Genomic DNA, 26,177 nt, shown 5'->3' with positions numbered 1-26,177 from the left:
ATGTAGTAATCTGATTAAGAAAATGTAAAACAGAGAAGAGCTGCATCATGCATTCCATAATATTTAATATTTGTATTTAGCAAGACAGCAGACTCGCCCTTCCTACAAAGTTTTTGCAAATAAATGTCTGACAGACTTCAAGGCATATCAAAGACCTGTGGCCGACATTTTTTATTCTCAAGTTGAGTGCTTTTAATTAGGTACCTTCTGCACGCCCATTCTGCGTGAGAGATAGGGTACAGGGGTCTCTGCAGGGAACTGTGATTCTCTGCCACCGCGAGGCGGGCCGGGCGTCTTGTTATTCTTTCTGCCTTGTCCCTCTGCCCCCACCCCCTCCGGGCTGCAAGCTCAGGCTGCTGTGGGGCATTGGGGAACCAGTTTAAAAATACTGCATAGGACCCCATAAATCCTAAGGACAGCCCTGGGGGTGCCAAAAAGCGGTACCCTGGCTTGTCAGGAAGAAGCCGCCTTCCAGAGGCACCAAAGAGCCAGAGCGATCCACTTGCGGTGGCGGCGAGCCCCAGCCATGGAGGAGCAGGCGCGGTGCAGGGAGGCAGTAGGCAGCAGTGCCACTATCAGGGAGTATCTGCGTCCCTGCCCCTCCAGCTCAGGCTGCAGTCTGGCGCCCCTCCTCCTGGGGGCTCCTGCAGCCGATGCATGCGGGCACCAGCCCCCAAGCACTCTCCAGTTCCCCACTCGCCACTCTTGGGCTCTGCGGCTCCCAGGCATGTGAGCCGCTGCCGGGTTCCAGGGCCCTGAGCTTGCTCTGGGAGGGGCAGCAGTGGCGGCAGCTCACACTGCCGAGAGCTGCAGAGTCCAAGCATGGTGAGAGGGGAGCCAGTGGGGTGCACAGGGGCCTCTGCCCGCTTGCATCTGCTGCTGGAGCCCCCAGAAGGGGTGTTGCCGGGCTGCAGCCTGGGCTGGAGGGGCAGGGGCGCGGCTGCTCCCTGCTAGTGGCACCACAGCCTTTGCAGGACTGCTGCTCCCCTGTGCCGTGCCAGCTCCTCCATGGCTGGGGCTCTCTGCCACCACAACTGGGTCGCTCTGGCTCTCCGGTGCCTCCAGAAGGCGGCTCCTCCCTGCCGAGCTGCTGCAGCGGCCCAAGCCTGGCAAAGCCAGTGAGTGGACTCGGGGTGGGGGCCACCTGGGTGGGGTGGGGAGGGCTCACAGGGGGGCTGTGCACCCTCCAGGGGAGTTCAGGTGGTGGGGAGGGGGGAACCTGGTCTAGGGAGCAACCCCTGGGTAGGCTGGCCCCTGGGGTATAAAGGCTCATTGCGATTTGCCCGTCAATGAACCGATGTCACAGGGGGTTGGGGCGGCGCAAGGTGGAAGTTTTGCGGAGGGCACAAAATATCCTTGCACCAGCCCTGCCTGAAGGTGAAGCCTGAGCAGCTTAGCTATGCGGGACGCCCTGTGGTTTGTGGCCCCAGGCAACTGCCCTGTTTGCTATCCTCTAATGTCAGCCTTGGCTTTTATATGCAGAAAAACAGCCTGTTGTGGCACAGGTGGGCCGTTGAGTTTTTATAGCATGTTGGGGGGGCCTCAGAAAGAAAATGGTTGAGAACCCCTGCCTTAAAGCACCTGGCCAAGCACAGAACAGAAGGGTTACCCTCACATGTTTGGGGCAAAATTCAGCTCAGCTTCTTGCACTTTGAACTAGAGAATAAAAACTAGCATTTGATTGCACCTAGACCCTGCTGAGAATTTAGCTTAGACATAATGGTGATTGAGGTGCTATAAATGTGATCAAATATATTAGGCAGATAGGCCTCTTTGGATGATTTTCTGAGGCTATCTAAAAATCATTCAAAGAGACTTAGCAAGAACAATGTTTTTTTTGTAAAAGTTTCTATTTCTATTTCACAGCCTATGTTAGTAAAGGACTGTATATTTTTAAATGAAATTAGATGAGGGTAGCATTTATTTATTGTGGGGGACTTTTCAATTCATTCAGATCAATTGACTCACATTTTGTGGGTCCAAAATCCCTTGGCTATTCAGCATCATGTATTGTTGCCTCGTATTTTATATAATTTCAGTTTTTATTTTTAATGGAATCTCTCTCCTCTAGAGAAGGTATCTCTATTGCTCTGTTCTTCGGCTATCATAGCCATATTCCCATGTTAGCATTTGGGTAGCTGTTCTCATGATAAAATCTCACCATTAGTAAGTGGTAAACTACAGTGATCTACCGCATCCAAAAATAAAATATAATCTAACTATTGCACAGGTGATATTTTACTTTCTCTGAAGATTAAACAGCATGAGGCAAAGCAAGTGGCTCCCTTTTTATGACCAGCCAATGCCCTCATGTCCTTTAGTATGAAACCACCAGACCTCCTCCAGCTACATTACACAGAAATCACAATCAATTCCATCAATACATATCCCTGCGGAACCAAAAGCAGTACTGTATGCTCACAGCATGCATAGCCAAACAAAATGACTCACTGGAATGGGACAGTCTGGTTCTTGACCTCTGAGAAATACTTCCTCATGGCATAGGCAATCGATGACTGGAACAAATATAATTCATTTCCATCCCATTTGTACTACGATATAAAAAACAGACCTTCAATAGAGATTATAATTATGCTGAAAATTACTGCGCATTAAGCAATTACTTTGAAAATACTGCTTCAGTAGTAGTAATTATAATTACAGCTAGCCACTTTTTTTTTTTGTGCCAGAAAATGCAGCTTCAGATTGACCAAAACATTTTGTAACTTGGTGCTGAATCTGCCGAATTGTTTTAGTTGGAAACCAAACATACCCCTGCCAAAAAAAACAAACAAACAAAAAAAATCTTTTATTTTAATATTTCAAAACAACTTTTCTTTTCAAAATGTGTTGACTTGGATCACGCCCCAGTCATGGCTCAGGGCTCCATTGAGCTAGGAGCAGTACAGAAGGAAACAAAGAAGACATTCCTTACCCCATAGATCTCCTAGACAGGCAGAACATGAGAGGTGGACAAACATTGCGGGAGAATGAGGTAACAAAACGAGCAGAACAATGGAAGTCTTGGCTCACCACTTACTTATGTACAAAAGTACTTTACATGCCCAAAGTGACTTACAAATATCTGATTAATCTTAATAACTCCCTTCGAGATAGATAAGTGATTGATTTCCCCATTTTACAAATGGGGAAAATGATACCTATGGAGTGTCATGAAGAAGCTCACAGAGGGTACATCTACACTGCAACAAAAGCCATGTGGCATGGCCGCAGCTGAGCCAGGTTAGCTGACTCGAGCTCGCAGGGTTCAAACTGTGGGGCTATAAAACTGCAATGAAGACGTTCAGATTTGGGTTGGATTCAGGGCCCAGGGACCCTGGGACAGGGGAGTGTATCAGACTCGAGACTCCAGCCCAAGCCTGAATGTTTACATTGCAACTTTTAGCCCGGCAACCTGAGCCCCGCAAGTCTGAGTCAGCTGACCCAGGTCTGAAAGGGAGTGCCACGGGTTTTTTATCTCAGTATACACATACTCTGAGTGAGTCAATTGCTGAGCCAAGCCCAGAATGCAGAGGTTTCTGGATTCCAGTCCCATATCTAGTCCACAGCTGATGCTGTTCCTTTGAACCTGACCATCTTTTAATGTGTTGTCATCTATCTGAAGTTCTGTCATTTTAGGTTATTTATCACCTAAGGCTATTTTGTGTCCTGACTGAATGCCACAAATAGCACGAGGAACGTCTGTCCCATTTCAACACAAGGGTTCATAATAGCTGAAAAGTTTTTTTTGCTTAAAATAATGAGAGGCCAAATCCTAGCTCTTGTGGATTCTTTACCCAGGAGTATTTCCACTGGAGTTATTGGGACTTTTGTCTGGGAAAGGACTTTCTGATTTAGACACTGGTTTCTATTCTATAGTTTCCTACATAAACAAGTCATTTAGTAGGAAACTGAGTTGTTTTTGTCTTTGTATTTTTCTTGTTAAGAATTCTTTGTACTGATGTTTCTGCATAAGGTATGTATTGATTTTTGTGCCCCAAACCAGACAAGTGATTCAAAAACGGCACGGCGTACGTGGTATTTCATAGCAAACTACACAATAAGTTAGATATTAACTCCAGTGGAACACAGAAACAGAGAGTGGTGCATCACGTTAAATAGCTCACCTCTGGCAGGTGCCTCTGCCTGTGCAGGTGGAAAAACCCAGCAAAACTGAGAATGTATCCTATGCAATTGTGCAATGGTGTACGTGGAAGGAAAGTTCATTTTTGACCTTTAGCAATCAGTTTATAACCTGAAGCTAGAGCTTTGATTACACATATCTTAGCATGCATGCCCATAAATGTTATTATTGGTAATATTATTCAGCCCTGATATGAGGCTCATGGGCATGGTATAAAACTCTAGATACCCCTTATATAATAGCAATTTAAAAAATACAGCTACATTTTTTAACTCTCTGATCTCCCGCTGCAGTGAATTTCATAAAAGGAGGACACATTGGGCCATATCTTCAGCTGGTATATATCAACCTAGCTCCATGGAAGTGAATGGTGGATTCAGCTAGAACAGAAGGAAATGCTGCTTCTAAACTCAGACACAGTCAGTAGACCAATTCCTCAGCAAGTATAGTGTAGCACAGCTCCATTGACTTGAATCTACATTACTTCCAGGAACAAGCTTAGTGCTCAGTTCAGAGGGACAATGTTCTGATTCAAAGTCCGTTGAAGCCAATGAAGTCTTTGCACTGACTTCAGTGAGTTACAGATCAGGCCTTACGGGACAATAAAGGTGGCTTAAAGCCACTATTGCCCACAAACACCTCTTTCTGAGGTGTATTGAGCATGCAAAGGTAGTACTCCAGGATCTGGCTCTTAGTATTAATGAAAGATACAGCTGTATGGGCTATCTCTGCTCTGGTATATTGTACATTCATTATTTTGCTGATACTACACACATCAGTGCCTTCACTTAAGCATTCATAGGAGTTAGCATTGTTTTCTCCTGTAGCTACCACCACAATCCAGCACAGCGGCGGCTCCAGGCACCAGCATTCCAAGCGCATGCCTGGGGCAGCAAGCTGGGGGCGTGCGGTGCCCTGCAGGTCTTGTGAATTCGGCAGCAATTCAGTGGCGGGTACACCGAAGCCGCAGGACAGGCGGACCTCCTGCAGGCAAACCACTGAATCCGCAGGACTGGGGACCCCCTGCAGGTGTGCCGCTGAAGGCAGCCTGCCTGCCACGCTTGGGGTGGCAAAAAAGCTAAACGTCTGTTAGTCTATAAGGTGACACAGGATTCTTTGCTGCTTTTACAGATCCAGACTAACACAGCTACCCCTCTGATACAAAAAAGCTAAAGCCGCCCCGATCCATCATGTCATTGAGTTTGCTTTTTTCTAATTTTCCTTTCATCCTTTGCCCCTTTATACTCTACAATATCTATTTTCCACCCCCTAAAAGAACCCAGTGTATTAATAGAGTTTGATTCCACAACCACCACTTTTCATATTTGGCAGTAGAGCTGGTTGGAAAATTTTTGTTGAAATGGTTTTCCATTGCAAAATGCTGTTTCAACTAAACTGATTTATTTTCATGAAATTGTATCAATTTCAACATTTCATTTAGAAATTAAAAAAAAATGAAAATGGCAAAATGTCCTGTTTTGACATTTTCAGAACAAAAAGGTTTAATTTGTAATTCAAAATGACCTTGTTTTGAAATGTACTTTATTTATATAAAAATTTTTAAAAGGGTCAGAATCAAAACCACCACATTTCAGATTTATCCAAACAAAACATTTTGATTGACTGAAAATAAATTATTTTTCAAATTTTGTTTTGCAAAAAATTTCAAAATTTTGGTTTTCAGGATGAATGTTTAGGAAATCTGAAAAATTTTCACAGCGTGGAAAAATCTGTTTCCTGACCAGTTCTATTTAGTAGTTTCTTTAGCTTTTTAATTATCTGGCTTGTTTCTATAAAATCTATTTTATGATGTTTTCATTCAGAAAAGTATTCAAACAAAGATCTCATGTGCTATGTAAGAGAAAATGTAAGTTTGGTCTCTAATTTTAGAAGAAATTTCCATTTTAAAATACATTTAGTTGTCTACAGGCTGCTGACCTTGCAGTTTGTGTTTCAGCTTTTTATGGTGTGATCGCACAGAAGATGCTGACAGAGTGGTTCAGGTTAACATTTAAAAAGGAGTCGATTTTTAAAAAAGAGACAGATCCTCATATTAAATGGGTTATGAAATATTCTGTCTGAAGTTGGCAGAAATTAATTGAGTTCAAAAGGACTGGTCCTGGCAGTCTTTTAAATATATTTTTTTCTCTCTCAGACACTCTAGTAAGGTCACAGCTAGAGCAAAGCTGCAAGTGTCTCTACCTGATCAATGTCGCCTAAGACATCAGTACATTCTAAACAGATGCTTAGGTGCAATAGATTTAAGTTATATGTGCTGTTCCAAACAAGCTGCTTCTTTGACATAAGCTGTAGTAAACAGATAATGAAGTTCATTCTCAATTTATAAAAGCAGCAAAGAGTCCTGTGGCACCTTGTAGACTAACAGACGTATTGGAGCATGAGCTTTTGTGGGTGCATCCAACGAAGTGAGTATTCACTCACAAAAGCTCATGCGCCAATATGTCTGTTAGTCTATAAGATGCCACAGGACTCTTTGCTGCTTTTACAGATCCAAACTAACATGGCTACCCCTCTGATACTTGGTTCTCTATTTACTTTTTTCACAAAATCCACTGTGCCTCAGTTAACTTTGTAGTATTTCCGTAACTGAATGGGAATGCCTCAATCTTTCCTGGACTTGTAACAGCACCAGTGTGTCAAGTATAATACAATATAGCTGCTGCCATATTTAGAAAGGATTCAGAAGTCAGGCTTGGCAGGTGAGAAGAAGCAGAGCTTTTACACTGTACAACAGCTGGCTAAGGCTGTTCAGGCTCCTAGAACTATTGAGCCAGACCCTCGGCTAGTGTAAGTCAGAGTAGCTCCACTGACTTCAGCCGAGCTACACTAAATTACACTGGCTGCGGGATTGGACCATGTAGCACACAAGGGAGATGGCTAGAGGCTTAACCCAGGCATTAGCATGATGCCTGAAGCTGTGCTCAGTGACATAAAGCAGCGATGTCACTGACTTTGATGGGCACAGGATTAGGCCCATAGTCACTCCCAGGCTCACATTACACTATCTCCATTGCACAGTCAGTCCCAGACTTGATACAGAACTCCTTCTCTGACAGCTGTGACCATGAGATGCTCTAATACAGGCAGTTTGATGTGTGCTTAGCCCCACTTCTAAGCACCAGTAAGATACTGTGAAGTTGTTCCTTCATTCAGGAAAAATGTACATTACTTCATGTTTGAATCAGAGGGGCCCCCTCCCCTAACAGGGAGAGGGACAGCTCAGTGGTTTGAGCATTGGCCTGCTAAACCCAGGGTTGTGAGTTCAATTCTTGAGAGGGCTACTTAGGGATCTGGGGCAAAAATCTGTCAGGGACAGTACTTGGCCCTGCTGTGAAGGCAGGGGACTGAACTCAATAACCTTGCAAGGTCCCTTCCAGTTCTATAAGATACATATACATGACCTGATATAACACAAATTTGGATATAACATGGTAAAGGAGTGCTCTGGGGGCTGCACGCTCCAGTGGATCAAAGCAAGTTCAATATAACACAGTAAGATTTTTTGGCACCCAAGGACAGCATTATATCAAGGTAGCAGTGTATCTCCATATTAGCCTAATGTTCTTGACTGCTGCAAATTAGCACTTATTAGGCCAGATTCACTTGCACACTCTCTAGCTATTTTGTGCTGCTCTGGTGATGCAAAACAGTGGTAAACCCAGCATAGCCAACCAGTTAAACTGGAATTTGGGCTGCTTTGCAATGTTTGGGCAGTACAAAGCAGCTGAATTGTATTGTTGAATGTGTCCCATTGTGAGCTGCAGCAAGTCCTATGTAGGAATCTTCCCAACATGCCTACACACTAGTTAGCACATGTTACCAAGATCCCTTGCTGAACTACAAGGTTGCAGAATCATTTACTTGTGCAGAAGGAGTGTCAGCACAGAAATGTATTTAGTGGACAATGTTTATGTGTTTGTTTTGCAGATGGGGAACATATCTTACAGTCATTCAAATTAAGCACTGTAAATGAGATTGTTTTACAGCCACTCAGTTGCACAACACAAGAACATGATGACAAAAACCAGGCATAAAATGGCGTTAAGTTAAACATTAACTATAATGGCTAATAAAAGTGTTGCAATATGGATGCTTTTCAGTGGTGTTTCTATCACCACTGAATGACATCTAATTCAACTCAGGGGGACAGGAAGCAAAAAAAAGTTTACTGGGCTTGCATGCAAGAGAGTTACAGAACTGAAAGAGTGTGGGTTTGTGTGAGAAATAAAAACACATTTGTGTAATCTTCCTAGACCAATAGGTTCCTGAATTTCATCTGAATTTCAAATTTGAGTGTTTGGATACATAAGCAATAAGCACCTGCCTGATGACCCAATTTTACTTGGAAAAATGCTCATGCTTTCACGGCAATGACAACCTTTCACAGGAAGGAGGCATCCGTGCATTGTTCCACTGTGAGTAATACGAAGAAGGAAATCTAGAATAAAGAGCAAATCCACAGCCAAATGTCCAACTTTGGCAGATTGGCTGAGTTAGCAGTGAGCCAGTCCTCCAGCATGATGTTGAGGGAAGTACCATCTTTGCCTACTAGCTACTGCACTCCAGAAACATAATAGGAAGGACATTTGGGCATCTGAGCTGGAGCATAGACAGGGAGGAGGGTGTGAGGAGGTTTGCAAGGTTTATCAAGGCCTGGAAAAATGACATCAAATATGCAAATAAATTGCTAGAAAGAGCAATCATATTGTTTGTAACGGAGAGCATCCAATACCTCTCGTATAGAATTCAGCTAGATATTTCCACGGTGATTTATGATTTGTTAAACAAAACACAAAATAGTAACAGAACGAATACACTGATCTGGATTTACTCACTGCATTGTTCCCAAGTGCTGATTTCAGACTGATCCTCACTTTGATTGCATTGCTAGAATCTGATTTAAAAAGAAAAGAAGCATTGTGTCAGAACTGCAAAGTCTTTTCCATAAAACTACTGTGTAGCAAGTGAGACGATCAGGGCCGGTGCAACCTATTAGGCGACCTAGGCGGTCGCCTAGGGCACTAGCATTTGGGGGGGTGACATTTTGGGTCCTTCGGCGGTGACTGCGGTGTCCGGATCTTCGGCTGCCCCAGTCATCGTCGGCATTTAGGTGGAGGGACCTGGGACAGGGGGGCTCAGGGAGGGCCGCCTGCAGCAAGTAAGGGGGGGCACGGCACACAGCGGAACCACTCCCCACCCCAGCTCACCTCTGATCTGCCTCCTTCCCTGAGCACGTCGCCCCACTCTGCTTCTCTCCCTCCCAGGCTTGCGGCACCAAACAGCTGATTGGCGCTGCAAGGCTGGGAGGTGGGAGAAGTGGAGAGGTGACAGCGTGCTCGGGGAGGAGGTGGAGCAGAGGTGAGCTGGGAGGGAGCTGCAGCACGGCTCCCCGGGCTGGGGGGAGCTGCCATAGGGGGGCGCCTCAGGGCGGAGTGTGGGAGCTGCCACTGAGGGGGGGCACCTCAGGGTGGCAGGGGGTGCAGAGAGCTGCCACAGGGCTCAGGGCGGAGGCATAAGGTAGAAGTTTTGCCTAGGGTGCGAAACATCCTTGCACCCACCCTGGAGATGATGAGGTGATTTTGTTTTACTGATTTTGTTTTACTGATAGTTTTTACCTTCCCTGGGCTAATAAGGGTATCAGACACAATACTTTTCTCAGCCACTAGGATATGCTGCATTCTCCCACCCTGATTGTGGCTACAGGTGTGTGGCACGTGTGCTTCAGCATTTGATGTAGTGATGCTGGGTTGAATAAGGCATTTTATTCCTCCTCCCACTTCTTGGGCACCCTTTTTGATATGGCCAGCAATGGAGAGCCAGGGAGAGATGACATTTAACATTCCAAACTGATTTGCCCACCTTGAGCCTGATCCAGGGTGATCAGACAGCAAGTGTGAAAAATTGGGACATGGGGTAATAGGTGCCTGTATAAGACAATGTCCCAAATATTGGGACTGTCCCTATAAAATAGGGATATCTGGTCACCCTAGCCTGATTGCTGTTCCAGCTCTGATAACCGAAAGCCTAGATGAGTTCTCACCAGCCTGGCAGATGTGAAGCATGCTCAGTAGTCTCAAGCAAGGGTTATAACTGAAGAACTGATACTGATCATACCTACAAACCCAAACCACTATTCTCCCTTCATTCTGTTTATCCATCCTGAGTTTTTAGCACTGCTGGTGTAAAAAAGCTTTTTAAAGTGCCCTTTGTCAATAATTCATTATCAGGGTCAAGCGCTCAGTTTCTGGGAATCAGGTAAAGCTGTGACAGGTGGTTGATGGCCACCGTGGTCTCTGAGTATGCTGACTCTCCAGCTTTGGGAGTGATGAAGTCAATGCACTTTTGCATGAGCAACTCTTACTGCTGGGTCCTGGGGAAGTAGAATTTGCCTGTTGCCTCTCCCAACTGCCAGATTCAACAACTGCAGAAAGAGAAAGGGGGCATAGGTTGAGGAGAAGTTGTATTGTCAGGCATTCTGAATTGCATATAAAACCATTACACACATGGAGTCCAGAATGTGTTCCAACCAACAGATCTGCCACTATTGTTCTTTATCAGCCACTGGTGCAAGGGTTCAAAGTAGTGGAGCAAGGGTGTTGCATTCATCTTCTTTTCTCCTGTTATACTTTCTAGTGCCTGGGTCCAGGGCTGTGATCTCCCTAAGACAAGCATGTCCCTAGATGTGGAAGGATCAAAAATTATTGCTAGGTTCCATCTGTGCACAGATTATATGTACGCATGCATATTAATGCAAATAAATTCCCTTCTCATTGATAGGAGACTAAACCCCTATGAGTCAGATCCTCAGCTGGTATATATCTGCATAACTCCAGTGGAATTAGATGAGGAAACAGACTTTAATGTAGAGCCAAGTTTATCCCTGGTGTAACCCCATTGGTTTCAGTAACTTAAGTGGCTTTACAGCCAGGATGAATTTGGCTCTGTTATATTCAATCTCCTTTTATATAACAAATTGTGTGCTTTGTTACCGCAGTTTGTGACCAGCTGCCGTGGAATTAGTAATGTCACATGTGTAAAGAGGACCTGTATGGTTAGCAGCCTTGCAAAGTGCCTCCTGAAACTGGAACTGATAAATGGTCCTTGTGTAATATCTAAAAGAAAAGAAAAAAAACCATACTTTGTTACCCAGCTCACACTGGAGCAGCAAATAGCCCTGCCCTTTGGAATGAGCAGCAATTTAGATCACCCCTTCTGCTAGTGACACTGGGCACTTTGGAGAGAAAGACAAAACACTAATGACGGGCTGGGCCTAGCACCCTGATAATGTTCAAACGCCAAAAACAAACACAGCATAAGATCCAAGATTTGTTCTCCGTTACAATGGGCCCTAGCTGGAGTAAGTGGGGTTGCAGAGACTCTGATTCTCCACTCCAGCTGAGCACAGCTGGTACTGATTGGATGGAGGACCCCCAGGGAGCCAGCTGCAGCTCTCTGAGTCAGGGCTGTACAGGGGCATCCCTAATGTATGTCACTGGCACTAGCTACTGATCCTTCAAGGGCCTGTTCCACTGGTTCTTTAGGAACCTGACTCCAGTGAAGGACTTCCAAGGTGCTCCCTCCTTCCCCTTATGGGGAGGGTCAGAGAGGCAGCTGGCATAGGAAACAACAGAGCCATCTCCACCAACATTACACTGCTGTGTAGAAAGTTCCTCTGCACAGCAAGGAATTGCTACTGGGCATCTCCAGTCACATTGCATCGTGTGAGAATCCGGCCCCACAAATGTAACTAGTCTGCGGGCCTGATCCAAAGCCCATTGAAGTCAGTGGAAAGATTCCCATTGACTTCAGGAGGCTTTAGGCCAGGGCCTAACCAAAAGAAGATTTGGCCTTAACACTCTAAATGAAGCATTTAGCACACTGCTGCTTGTCATCTAGGAGTTAAGTGATGATGATAAGGATACCTTATGAAAGAGTAATCATTGGCCACGTGGAATAGAGCAGCAGGGTCACAGTACGTTTCATCATGAGGCAGTGGTTCAACCACACCCACTATTGCTCGCCTGTGGACAGGGGGAGAAAAAAATAGAGGCATTTCCATTACTAGTTCTTGAGAAGAAATATACTGACCTTTCCACATAACAGCTGCTGTTTGTAGCAGTCATCACTGTTGGCATCTCCCTTACCTTCCAAATACAGACATAACAAAGCTAAATAAACTAGGCTCGTAAACTACTATTGATCTGTGCATGGAACTACTGTGCATGGGATTATTGGACCTAAACATTTAACCCTGACTGGAAACTCAAATGTAAGAAGTGAGTGAAAATGTCACAGTAATCTGTAACTTTTTGCCAGTTTGAAAATTAACAATGGTAAACAGGTTTTTTATGATAAATGTTATGAATAAATGCAAGAAAACCAGGCAGAGCAACTAGACTAGTCCAAACAAAAAGAGGCGACTGATATCACTCAAGAACTATTGAAATGATGCTTTGTAAAAACAGAAGAGGTGTAGTCTGAAATTAATGAGCTAAAATTGGTGTGGCGGATATTTGGCCTAATTGGTGGACAAAATAAAAGGGGATGAACTATGCTGCTCACTTTTTTCCTTGGGGGGTTTCTTAAAAAAAGGCTTTGAAAAAAATTCATTTCGTTTTCCACCTTGTATCTCAGTTGGTCTCGTCTGCTCTCATCTTCTCTGACGTCATGATAGAAGGAGCTGACCAGATTTTCTTTCTGAGAGGAAGGCCACTAGCCTTGCTAGCATTCAAAGAACTTTGTTTTTCACTTGTGAATCCTGGAAATCATATCATGACATCCAGGCCTCAGCCCATCAGTGGGGATACTTAATTGCCAGAATTGCAAAGGCACATAAGATCCTGTTCTGTTCCATTCCTCTTGTGTTGTTTTCACCCTCTCCTCCTTCCTCCTATCCTATCTCTTAGTCTTCATTTTTTCATCAAATCCTGAAATCAACTGCATTGCATCAGCATAGTGGGATGAGATGACCACAATCCTGTCCTGTTTAAGGAGAAAAGACTCAACCAGATTATGTCCCGGACCGGAATGTGAACCACGGTCCAAGCAACAGGTACTCTGATTGGCCTGCCAGCCAAAGCATCCATTCGTGACTCACCAGCCTTCCAGTGTTCCAAAGCCATCAACAAAAGCCATATTTCCCTCACATTCTCTGTCCCATCTCTCCTCTACCTTGTGTCTGTGTGTTTGTTAGAAACAGGATGCATTTTACCCAACATGACTGAAAGTGAAATTAACCCTTTTCTTTTCATCAAAGAAAGTTTGTTCTACAAATAGAAGACTCTGATAGTTTGCCTCCAAATGGAGTGAAACTTTAAAGGGTTAAGTTAAATTTGCATATCACTCAATGTTATTTTCAGTATAAGTACTTGTTTTAATTTATTCTTCTTCCATGTGTTTCAACTTTAGAATGAATGCTTTTGGGTGTTTGCTAAGGAACTGAGTAAAACCAAGGCTTCTGTAGAAAAAAACTCCAAACTCCAAACCTAAGTATCTATGTTTTAATGTTGGACTGTGAAAGAGTTTATAACATGGCTAACTTTTTTCACCTTTGAGATCAATACCACAGAACTCACAGTGATGTCAGTGGTGGCACTGCTTCAAAATGAATAGCAGGATATGGCCCTTTGACATAAAAGATTAAAAACCAAAGGATTAAAAACCAAAGGATTTATGCTAGGATGGGGTAGGAAAGGTAAAATCATTGTTGTAAAATATTCCACAATCAATTGGCTTCACACACCACTCATCATGGGTCTGATGCATAGCCCATTGAACCAAAGACACCATGATGAGGTGTCTACCCCATGCAAGACCTGAATAGAGAGAAGGGCCAATTAGCCTTGTGACAAGATGCACCAGTCAAGGTTGAAAAGCTCTAATTGATGATGAAGCCCAGGCTAAACTGCTATAAAACCAGGAAGGAGAAAGTAAGAGGTGGGCTGCAGTAGGGAAGGAAGGCTGTTAGTCACTTTCTGGGCTTAGAGGGGGAAAAGGAAGAAACTGGGGATGAACTGAAGCCCTGGGATTCAGGCCCTGAAGGAAGGGCATATCCAGAGGAGGGCTGAAAAGGAGCCTGATAGGGATGAAGCAGGAAGCAGCCCAGGGAAAAAGCAGCAAGGTTTTGGATAGTGCAGAATTTGGCTGCTGGTTGTAGGGTCCCTGAGCTGGAACCCGGCATAATGGGCAGGCCTGGGTTCCCCTACCAGCCACTGGGGAAGTAGCACAGGGTGAGCAATGGAGCAGAAGACTGCCTAGGATAGTCATCCAATGAGACATTGATCTCCCAGAAGGAGAGGATTATAGTGACCTGACCACAGGGCCAAGCCATGAAAAAGGAATACCCTGGGTGATAAAGAGGGAGTAATCTGATGAAAGAGAGAGAGAGAGAGAGAGAGAGAGAGAGAGAGAGAGAGAGACCATGCGGTGCAAAACAGAAGGAGGTGGGCATACCCAAAGAAGGGTGGAAAAGGAGCCTGACAGAAGCAAAGTGGGAAGCAGTCCAAGGAAAGAACAGCAAGGTTTTGGACAGTGCCGACCTTGGCCACTGGTTATAGGATCCCTGCCTGGTACCCGGGCTAATGGGCAGGCCTAGGTTCCCTCCTAGTCACTGAGGAAGTGGCACAGACAGGGCAGTGGACCAGAAGACGGCCTAGGACAGCCATTCAATGGGACTTTGATACCCCAGAAGAGGAGGACTATAGTGACCTGGCCAAAGGGCCAAGCTATGAAGAGGGAGCACCTGGACTGGTGAAAAGGAGGTAACCTGACTCCAGAAAGAGAGTGTGAGTGATACCACGGGATGAGACACCAAACAAGAGAGCATCAGACTGGTCATGAGCTACATGTTCCACAGCGGTGAGTTGTGAACCCTGTGACAGAAACCCATTACATTGAATGGACTTGGGAGCAGGTCCCAGAAAGTGCATTAGTGATGTTGAGCAAGATCCTATTAGATAGGTGAATACTATTATTATCTCCATTTCACACATGGGGTAACTGTGAAACACTGAGAAGTTAAAAGGTCTGTGACAGAGATGGGATTAGAAAGTAGGTCTCTTTTCTGCTGTGCCTTTGGAGTGGAGATGAAATATAGCTCCTTTTTTGACTCCTGAAGAGCTAATTTCCCAAACTGTACCATGGAGACAGACCTATTTCAGCATACCTAATCTCTGAAACTGCAGACATTTAGTCCACACAGGTGTATGAAGACCAAGATCATCATCTACCAGTGGATAGCATTTCAGTGCCACTGTGACAGATCTGTTTACTTTGCTAAATAATTTGGCACTCCCCTCTACTTCCCTGATATCTCTTGTACTCCTGAAAATGAAAACTGAACAAACCCTTAAACCCTCTTTCCCAAAAGTTCTTCTTCCTGTTTCCCCACACTTACTTCATCTCCCACCACTTCTTCATCCACTCATCTTTTGGAATGTCACCTCTAAATACCATCCATCGCCACTTCTCTAGCATATAAGTAAAAGGCATTGTTCCAACAATAGTGAGGGCTTGTTTGAGTAGGAAGTTGACATCCGTTTCTGAAAAAAGAGCACAATGTAACTGTTAAGGTGATGATGAATACATGACCAGGCTACTAATGTTGCTTCCTTCACCATACGTAGCTAATGAGTACATCTGCTTAGAAAATTTTAGTGAAACACAAAAAAAAACCAAAGAAACCCAGGAAGATATTGTTATGGAAATTTGTACATTTTTTTCTCTTTTTGCTCCAGTTCTACTTTCTAAACATTCATAATCCCTGTGGCTTTTGTTGCAACATTATTTGGTTGTATTTATTTAGTTGAGATGGGCCTGGGCTCAAGAGTTCGGATCCAAATCCTAATCTAAATTTTGGAGGATTTTGGATTGAGGGATTTGATTTAGGCTCATCTTCATCATCTAATATTCAACTGGACAAGTCAGACAAATCCAGCTGTGAAGAAGAAGTTGGACAAAGCAGCCGTTTACATTTTGATATAGATTTGCATAGCTTTATGTAAACAAAGTACAAGGACCACCACTAACCTTACTGTGCTGTGAAGATTTCCTCAATAATTATTCAATTCTGAAGGTAGTGAAGAACTACTAATTTAAATTCTTGCAGTAGCATTAAATGAGTGGCACCTTATAAATAACTGCTTCCTGGATCAGGAAGTCATTTTGGAAATGAGCATACTGTGATATGTAACTGAGATGGAATTCTCAAAAGCATTTAAGTAACTCACTCGTCTTACAAACTTACTCATACTCTGCTGCAAAATATGGCATGAATACATTTTTATTAGTTACCATTGTCTTCCTGAAAAGTAGATTCTAGAAGGTCAAGTGATTTCAAATGCTTTGGAGTAGCTGCCGACAGTGACATGATTTCTCCTACTGCTTCATGAAATCCTTCGTTAGCTCCACTTCTTAGCAGATAAGAGAGGTTGGAATATGCCATATCATACTCTATATGCCCCATCTCATGATGTGCCGTCAAGAAGTCATCCATATTCACTTTAGTGCACATCTTGATCCTGCATTCCAATGCAAAGCATTTAAAATTAAATAAAGACACTGGCAGAGTTATACCATTTGTTTGGTACTGGATGCCATGGTTGTGGCTGCAAAACAGCTTAAATAACTCACTTACTAACCCCCTGGTGTATTTCACATTCATCGTTTTCTAAAACATTCACCTTTGGGTCTGTTCTATGTTTGATCCCTTCCTAAAGGCGATTTTTGGGGAAAGTTTTAAGTAAAATTCTTTTGGCTATTATTAAATTCTGCAGAGGTAAAAAGAATATTGCCATGCATTTTCTATGCAGAGAAGTAAAAAATGGCTAAACTCTGAAAGCTGACACATTAACCATGCTTATTAAGGAAAATCTCTGTTGCCAAGTTTACATAGTTGGCTGGATAATACAGTAAGAAATTAACAAAAATCGGCTACACATATAGAACTGTTTTTAGCCTGAGTGTTTAGACATGTAGAGATGCACATTGAACACATCCATTTTTTTGTGGATACATATTATTAACACTTCTGCTGCTACATGGAGATTTAAGGCTTTATTGCACCCTTATGACTAGCTGGACTGTGCAAACTGCATACAGCCCTGAGTAAGGTGTGGCACAGAGTTACATCAACACTGGGGGAGCTCCAGGAGGCTTTGCGCCTTAGAGAAAGGTAGCTTATCTCTGAAGTTACAGGACATGGCCAAGTCACAGAGAGTTCGTTTTGGAACCAAAATCTCTACACCCAGGTTTCCTTTCTCTGCTAAGCCTCTGTATAATCCACTTGAACACAGCGCCTTCCAAGCAAATGAAATACCTTTTCTGTGTGTCTATTTCCTGCTGTAGATGGTACTTTGTACTCACCTATGGCAACAGTTTTCTATCTCTTGATCTCAGAACACTTTATAGGGATGGATAAGCACCATTTGCCACATTTTACAGTTGGGGTAGCTAAGACACGATTTGCCTGGGGACCATTATGATCTGTGAATAAGACATAAGGCGTAGCAGGCAAGAGACCTGCTTTCTAATCTCCTCTCTGCCACACACTCTGTCATTTAACTCCTGTTTGTTACCCCATGTGTGAAATGGAGATGACGATGATAATTTCTGCTCACCTCATGTGGGTACTGAGGCCTCACTATGTAATGTTTATAAAGTGGCATTTAAGGGCAAAGTACATACAACATATAGTGACATCTGTGTGCTAAATTATGAAAGCGTGTGATGAGCTGAATATATCATGCATCTTGGACCACCTCCCCTGGACTCTGCTCATTAATCCATCTCACCCAAAGCTACTCTTGATGTTTCACACCTCTGAGCACCTTCATACAACTGCTATTTCATAAAACCCCACCAGACAAATTTTTCTTTTTTCCCTCAAATATGGTTTCCCTTCACTGCCACCAAATTACATTGGTAGATGGTCCAGGACTAGAAATTTTCACCCCTAGATCAATGACTGATAACTGGTGACCCACCACTGATCCAATTCTCTCCTTGCAGGATATTGGTAACTACAGTACCATTAATTTCAAGGGAAGATAGAACCTGCTCCAATGGGTCTCATTGTATATAAATTCACACTCTCACTGAATATGAAGCAGACACATGGGGATAAATTTTCACTAAAATTTTCACTAAAAATTCCACATAGCCCCAGGCTAAGCACTGTACTTTTTTGATAATTTTGTTGATGTCACCCAACACAGTTGTTCTATCACTAACTTATATGAATATAAACACAATCCTCTGTTTAATAGAAGAGAGTAGCCCATTGATTTTACAGAAAAAGATTACAAAATCCAGTTTAGATTCCCCTAACCATCCTAAATCTGCCCCCTACCAAAAATATTAGAGAAGTAAGGAGAAGATAAAATTAAAATAGCAGTTTGCCCTGGTGCACTTGACTAGATAGCAAAGAATCATAGAAATGTAAAGCTGGAAGGGACCTCAAGAGGTCATCTGGTCTAGCCTGCTGTGCTGAGGCAGGACCAAGTATATGTAGATCATCCCTGACAAGCATTTGTCTAATCTCGTTTTAAAAACCTCCAGTGACCAGGATTCCACAACCTCCCTTGATAACATGTGCTAGTACTTAACCACACTTCTAGTTGGAAGTTTTTTCCACTTATCTAACCCAGATCTCTCTTGCTACAAACTAAGCCAATTACTGTTTGTCCTAACCTTATTAGACCTGGAGAACAAGAGATCACTGCCTTTTTCATAACAGCCTTTTACATCTTTGAAGAGAAATGTGAAGATTCTATAAGCACTCAAAGGAAAGAGTTACAAACTTTACAGTACCTATAATCCTTTTTTCCCATATCCCAAGCTGTAGGATGGCAAACAACCTTTCTGCCATCGTTAGGCTCTGTAATCATAGAATTGTTCCAGAAGCCTTCAGTCATTGCATAGAGGCCAACAGAGATGAAAAAATCCTCAGCAGCCTTAAATATTTTTGTTGCATCCCAATTCTGAAACAGACAATGAGAATTCACTTATAATATTAGCCAATCATATGGCTAGATATTTCTCACAGTCCAGTAGAACAGATTCTATTCTGAAAAGTGACTTTGAAAAACAGTATCACAGTCCCCACACTTATTATATCTCAATGACTTCAAATCAAAGTCTTACAGTTTGCAAGTAAGTGAGTAGCTTACTGCCAGTCCTGAAAACTCACTACGGGAGCTGAGGCAAGCTGGCGCATGGATCACCATCAATAATCAGGTTTCCGCAGTCAAAGCTAGTCCATTGACAATGCATGAGCCAGAACAGAAAAGCATTAATAGGAGTGAAAAGTAGTAAAAACTTAGTTTTGTCAGAAATGTACACAGATATAGGATCCAATTCTCCCCTCTCAGTGGTGTAAGTCAGGAGTAACTTGTTGAAGGCAGTGGAGTGGCAGTATTGTAAAACCAGGTGAAAGGGAAATTGGATCTGTAACTCACAATACAAATAGACAACAGAGCTGAGTAAAAAAGGGTTTGAGTTTAGAGTCCCTTATCTGATCATAACTGTACTTGAAAATTAGTTTAAAAACCTTCATTTGAATTTCATTCTGCAATTTTATTTATTCTAAGTAGGGGGAGCTCTTTATTAGCCTAACTTTGAGTAAAGCCATAAAGTCACAGGCTTTAAAATTAGGGGGGTAGGAAAGTCCAGTGAGGGTGTTAGCCTGAGACACAGATGATCTGGATTGAATTCCTTTCTCTGCTATAGACATCCGGGTGACATTGGGCAAGTCACTTAGGGCTTGTCTACATGGGAGTGGGGGTTGGAAAGCTCACAGGAGCTGGCGTGCACTAGCTCTTCTGCACTAATTCCCAGTGCGGATACTCTTACTGCGTACTGAGACTGCCTTTGTGTACATTAGCTTAACTCACTTTGCAAGTGTACTAAGCTAAGCAACCTGAGAGCACTCTCAGGCCATGTCTACACTACAAAGTTAAGTCGACATATTTATGTAAGTCGATATCGAGCCTTCAAATTAAGCAAAGCGATCTTGCATGTCCACACCGTGCTCATTGTGTCAGTGGAGTGCGTCCTCACTAGCAGTGTGCAGTAAGAGTCCACCTGGAGAGTCAGTGAGCAGTTGTAAATCCACACCTAACTTACTGCACACTGGGCTTCACTGTGTAGAGAAACTCCTAGTGTCCCCGTGCCTAAATTCCCCACCTGTAAAATGGGGATAACAGAACTTCCCTACCTCACCAGGGTGTTGTGAGGATCAATCCATTAAAGATTGGGTTCAGGTACTCTGGCAATGGGGCCATATTAGTGGAGCTTCCTATCCAGGAAGTGGGTATGCTTAGGAAAAATAGTTAAATGTTAAACATGAAGCTCTCCTGATTGTTTTTGTAAAATGAATGAAATTCAGGCAAATCTACAAACATTTGACTAAACATCACAGAACATTATTATTGGTGTTGTTATTACGCCTCGAGGCCCCAGCCAGGTTCAGGGCTCTATTGTGCTAGGCACTGTACAACACAGAAAAGACAGACACTGTCCTTCCAGCTTACAGTCGAAAGACACAAGGCTGGCAGAGTCGGGGAAAAGGATACAACATACAAGTAGATTGACCAGGGCAAACGTCTTGTTAGTGCAATGATTTCTTAGGTTGGATTTTATTTCCTGGGATTTTTAGACACAAACTATATCTTGTGGAACAGATGCAGAAGAGGGAAAGGGAGTTGGAGCTGAGACTAGACAGTGGAAGAGGATGGAGAGAGAGAGAGACAGCGAAGGGAATAGTGAGGGAGAGGGGAACAGATGGGAAGGGAATGGATAAACACAGGGAAAGAGTAAAGGAAACAATAAAGGGAGTGTAGTAAATAATTCTATGCCTGAAGCATGACTATACCTAAGGCCAGCCCTGGTTTCCAGGGGGATGGCTCAAGTATTCCATTTACTATACTACCAAAAACCATCATTTAAAGAACCATGAGTATCACAGCAAAACCATATTTGCAAGGCAGCCAATTGCTGCTTGACATCTCATTAGAAGTCTTACCTTTTTAACCATTTCAGAAGTTACATCAATGTTTGGTTTGTCTGGATAGGGGACTGTCAAGGCATACAAATTAGTCCAAAATCTACCCCACATGTCACCTTCAACAGAGAAGGGAAAGTTACAAATTAATTAAATAGCATACTATCTGCCATGCTGAAAGTCATCATCAGAGTGTTGGGTTTGTATCATAATAGGCGTAAGGATTTTCACACATGTAAGCTATGGCCTGACGCAAAGCCCATTGGAATTAATGGAAGTCCTTACATTAACATTAATGGGCTTTGCATCAGGCACATTATTATTATTATTATTATTGTTATGTTAGCTCCTAGGAGCCCAGTCATGGATGTACAAAGACAGAACAAAATTGTCCCTGTTCCAAGAGCTTAAAATCTAAGTATGAGACAACAGATGGCAGACATAGACAGGATATACTTAATATAATGACATCACAAGTAGAATATTTTAGAAAATATGTTAAAAAATAGTTTTATTTGCCACACTAAAATTATTTCAACCTCAAAGGTGCTAATTTCTTCAATGAAAAGCAAAAATCATCATTCCCTGAGATAAATTACCTCTTACCATATAGCTTCAGGACCATTCAAAACTGAAACAACTGACCATTCCCTGCCTTTCTATGTATAATGCTACAATTTATTATTTTCATTAACTGCTATTCATATATGGCTAAATGTATATATTACATTAATGCAACATAAAGGTGGCACAGTTAAAATAAGAATGTCACAGTTAAGGTCAAGATTTTAAAAAAAATATGTGCCTAAAATTATGTTCCTAAGTAAGAGTTTAGTGGTTTAGCTTAAGGTTCACAATTCTGAGAATCTTGACCTAATTTCCTTTAATGATGTTAAGTTGGCTACATTATAGAGTGCCATTTTTGGGAGGCAATATGGTCTAATGGAAAGGGCACTGGACTGGAAAATAGGGAACCTGGGTTCTAGCCCTACCTCTGCCTCTCATCAGCTGTATGAGCTTTGGCAGATTGTTTCAATTCTCTATGCCTCCATTTCCCCTCCCACCCTTTCTCTGTCTTGTCTGTCTAGATTGCAACCTCTGCAGGGCAGAGACTGTCTCTCTCACTGTGTGTTTGTACACCACCTAGTGCAATGGGGCCCAAAAATTATATCAAGAATTTGGATTCACATGCAGTTTAATGTCTTAATATTTATGTCTTAAATGGCGCTGTCCTACTCCCACAGCAGTAAGTATCTATGAAATCAAGCTTGTATAATACAGTTGTTTTTTCATACCGAGTAAATGAGCAGGAAGACATCCTGTTGAACTGATGCGGTCTGAGCCATAAACATTCTCCAGCCTGTACCTCACATAAGCATGTAGCTCCCGATATAAAGGTTTTATCTGAAGAAAAAAAATGGGGCTAGATCACAGAGCCATTAATTTGTCTAAGCCACCATCTGGAAATGCAGAGCCTCTAAGATTCAACCAACTGGATATTGCTTATTGTATTATCATGCACCTGTCCAATGTCCTAGGTGTACGCACACAATGTCATGTGAATACATTCTGAAATTTGCAATCCAGTTGTCATCTTGTCCCATAATATTGATATCAGGCCATGAAGTTCGAGAATGAATTTGGTGACTTTATGGGGTCCTTTGCAAAGACCATCCTGACCTCATTATGGCACTGGGGTGTTCCCAAAGGAAATAGCTGGCTAACAGGACTCTGGCAACCATATTCCCATCATTAAGTTGCATATGAGAGCTTGGAGACACAATGCTTCTGTAATCCACCTTTCCTTTAGTAAAGCCCTAATAGCACTGCACAGATGCAAGGGAGGGAGGCATATTTATCCCTAAGCCATGGAGCCACTCAATGGATGTCACTACAGTTCCATGGCAGAACGCTCTCTATGGGGATTCACATAACCCCCACATAGGAGAAGGATGGAAGAAGCTGCATAACATGTAGTCACACCCCTCATTCTCCCCCCTCCTGCACACTGCTGTACATTTTGCAGAAGTTCCACTGCAAAGGGGACCTTCTATGGTTGTGACAGAGGAAGCTAAATTTGCCCCTAAAAGACTAGATAAATATATAGGCTTTGTAACAAACTCAGGCCCTGTTGGAGCATGGGGAGAAGCAAATTCCAGAAAAGTGTCCAGGTTCATATGAAACCTGCAAGTTCTGTTTGCGCTTGCCCCAGGTTTGCTTTGAAGTCTTTAAGTTCACGAGAATGTGAAACTCCACGTGAAACTGACAGGACTGTGACAGCAATAAATGTTATGAACAAAACCACCTGATTATGGTTTGTGGAGCCTACGTTACCCAAGGCCAGTGGGCTAGGCAGAGTTGTACTATTTCCCCATAGTACGGCAGTTTAAGTCACAAAACTTTCACAAATTACTAACCAGTGTAGAAATGACAAAATGAAACTATAGAACAGTGGTTAAGAGAACTCCCATAACTTGACACTGAATCACTACCTGCTCAAATGTTGTTTCCACATCTTCAATCAGCTGATTACGGCTGTAGGCATATTCTGTGGAATCATCTACTTCATAATTTCCTCTCCAATAATCTCCATAGTCAGAATACTCTGTAAAACAAAGGCATGCTCATCCTGAGACCAGAGTCCAGCCTGAAATTTAATCACTCTCTCCCTATAAGGTGAGAGATGAAGTTACTAGTATTGGAACTGAAAGCATGTGTCCTCTGAGATGATGGGAAGGAGGAAGCCACTCCATGGAAAAGCTCTGGTCCACTGCAGTTTAGATTGTCCTGGTCTCCAGGGACAGCAGAAACAGAAATTGCAACAACTGTTTGTAGGTCTGTCTGTGATTCATACTAATCAGAGAGGCAGAATGAAGAGACAGATTAAACTGGAGTTCTTCATTGGATTAGGGGTCAATGGAGAATGAAGACTTGGGTTCGGGTTCAGCGACAATGAAATCTCACAAATCGTTCTCATAAAACATATGCAGGGCAGGCTGCCTCCAGACTAGATGTAGGAAAAAAGCCCTTTCTAGTTTTGAATCTACCTCAAGAGTACAACTATAGGGGCAAGCTCAGATCCTGGGATTCAAATTCATTAAATTTGATGGGGAGGGGATGGTCTATATTTATAGCTCACTGTCTGGGCCCTCTCTAATATTGTGGGAGCTGACAGCAAGGCCTCTAATTAAAGTTGCCTTGACACTTTTCATTACAACCTTCCCTCTTCAATTGCTTGTAACTTTGACAAACTTTTATCATTTGGACTTACATTTTCCATGCTTTGGCACTGCCTCTGGTTAGATTTTTTTGAGGAAGTATAAATACAGGAAAGTAGATAGGCAGAGGTATGGTTGCGTGGGGAGAGAGATGATTGGAATTGGAAAAGTTTCAGAAAAGGGCAACAAAAATGATTAGGGATATGGAACAGATTCCATATGAAGAGAAATTAATAAGACTGGGATTTTCAGCTTGGAAAAGAGATGAGTAAGATGGGATATGATAGAGGTCTCTAAAATTGTGACTAGTGTGGAGAAAGTAAATAAGGAAATGTTATTTACTCCTTCTCATAACACAAGAACTAGGGGGCACCAAATGAAATTAATTGGCAGCAGGTTTAAAACAAACAAAAGGAAGTGTTTCTTCACACAACACACAGTCAACCTTTGGAACTCTTTGCCAGAGGATGTTGTGAAGGACAAGACTATAACAGGGTTCAAAAAAGAACTAGATAAATTCATGGAAGATAGGTCCATCAATGGCTATTAGCCAGAATGGACAGAGATGGTGTCCCTTGCCTCTGTTTGCCAGAATGTGGGAATGAGCGACAGGGGATGGATCACTTGATGATTACCTGTTCTGTTCATTCCCTCTGGGACAGTTGGCATTGGTCAGTGTTGGAAGACAGGATACTGGGCTAGATGGTCCTTTGGTCTGACCCAGTATGGCTATTCTTATGTTCTTATGATGTAGCTACACCTTGATAGGTGTTATTTATATGCTATGGTATGATCTATCATAGAAGCTCTCAGGATAAAAACAACTAATCCAGGCTGCTGTTTCTTGAGAGGATGACCCTTTCTTATTGGTGGGAAGAAGATCTCTGAAAAGCATTACACTGCATAATCTTTTGTGCCTTAAATTAAAAATTCCTTCAAATGCTCAAATAATAGCTGCATTTGCACCTCACCTAGGCGAAGTATTGGCCTGCCTCCTCCACCTATTGCCTTCTCTGTCAACATAACCCTAGAAAATCTGATCATTCATGGAACATAATATATAAAAATCTAACACCACACGTGTTCTCCCATCTGATACAACAAGATACAACTCAATGGATACAAAAAGACATAACCACATCCACAGTTATCCACTCAGCTGTGACTGAGAGGCCGTGAAATACAGTGCAGCCCAGTGATGGGCAATGTTTTAATTTCAGGTAGTGAAAGATAATGTGGTGTTATGAGAGTGAGATAAAACGCCAACAAAGACAGACCTCGTCATTATGGTGTAAGAGTGGTGAAATGTACCTGGTCTGATCACTGGCCTGATTCTCCACTTCCTTGCACCGTGTACAGTTAATCACATAGGAACATGGGCTGTCAGACTGCAAAGGACCTTCTGGGTCATAGAGTCCAGTCCCTGCTACTGCAGGCAATGCTATCATGTAATCCCATTCATAACATTATCAAGATCCATCTTAAAATCTAGTTAGGTTGTTTGCCCCCACTACTCCTTCTGGGAGGCTGTTCCAGAACCTCACTCCTCCGATGGTGAGAAACCTTTTTCTAATTTCCAGCCTAAATTCATTCATAACCAGTTTATACCTACTTGTTCTTGTGCCAACCTTGTCCTTTAACTTAAACAGCTTTTCAACCCTCCCAGGTGTTTACTGCCCTGCTGCATTTTCAGACAGAAATCCAATCCTGCCCTCAGCCTTTGTTTTTCCAGCCTAAACAAATGAAGCTTTTTTAGTCAACCCTCAAGAGATAGGCTCTCAGCCCCAAGACAGAT

At 42.8% G+C, this 26,177-nt stretch overlaps 1 protein-coding gene across 1 annotated transcript in view; it reads right to left on the bottom strand.

Moving 5' to 3' along the window:
* The window catches only part of ACE2 (angiotensin converting enzyme 2), a 43,928-nt gene that overhangs the window by 6,697 nt on the left and 11,054 nt on the right, over nt 1-26,177 (bottom strand). The window contains exons 5-15 of the mRNA XM_050963607.1: nt 23,657-23,769; nt 22,460-22,568; nt 21,186-21,283; nt 18,974-19,143; nt 16,457-16,683; nt 15,561-15,705; nt 12,088-12,186; nt 11,155-11,277; nt 10,669-10,841; nt 9,001-9,059; nt 2,452-2,552 (exon numbers count right to left, since the gene is read on the bottom strand). Coding sequence (XP_050819564.1) covers nt 2,452-2,552; nt 9,001-9,059; nt 10,669-10,841; nt 11,155-11,277; nt 12,088-12,186; nt 15,561-15,705; nt 16,457-16,683; nt 18,974-19,143; nt 21,186-21,283; nt 22,460-22,568; nt 23,657-23,769 — 1,417 coding nt within the window. The remainder of the gene's footprint in view (nt 1-2,451; nt 2,553-9,000; nt 9,060-10,668; nt 10,842-11,154; nt 11,278-12,087; nt 12,187-15,560; nt 15,706-16,456; nt 16,684-18,973; nt 19,144-21,185; nt 21,284-22,459; nt 22,569-23,656; nt 23,770-26,177) is intronic.

This window comes from Gopherus flavomarginatus, chromosome 1 (assembly GCF_025201925.1).
Source record: "Gopherus flavomarginatus isolate rGopFla2 chromosome 1, rGopFla2.mat.asm, whole genome shotgun sequence".
NCBI lineage: Eukaryota > Metazoa > Chordata > Testudines > Testudinidae > Gopherus > Gopherus flavomarginatus.
Note: the sequence above shows the minus strand (reverse complement) of the source record. Positions and strands in the feature narration are given on the sequence as shown.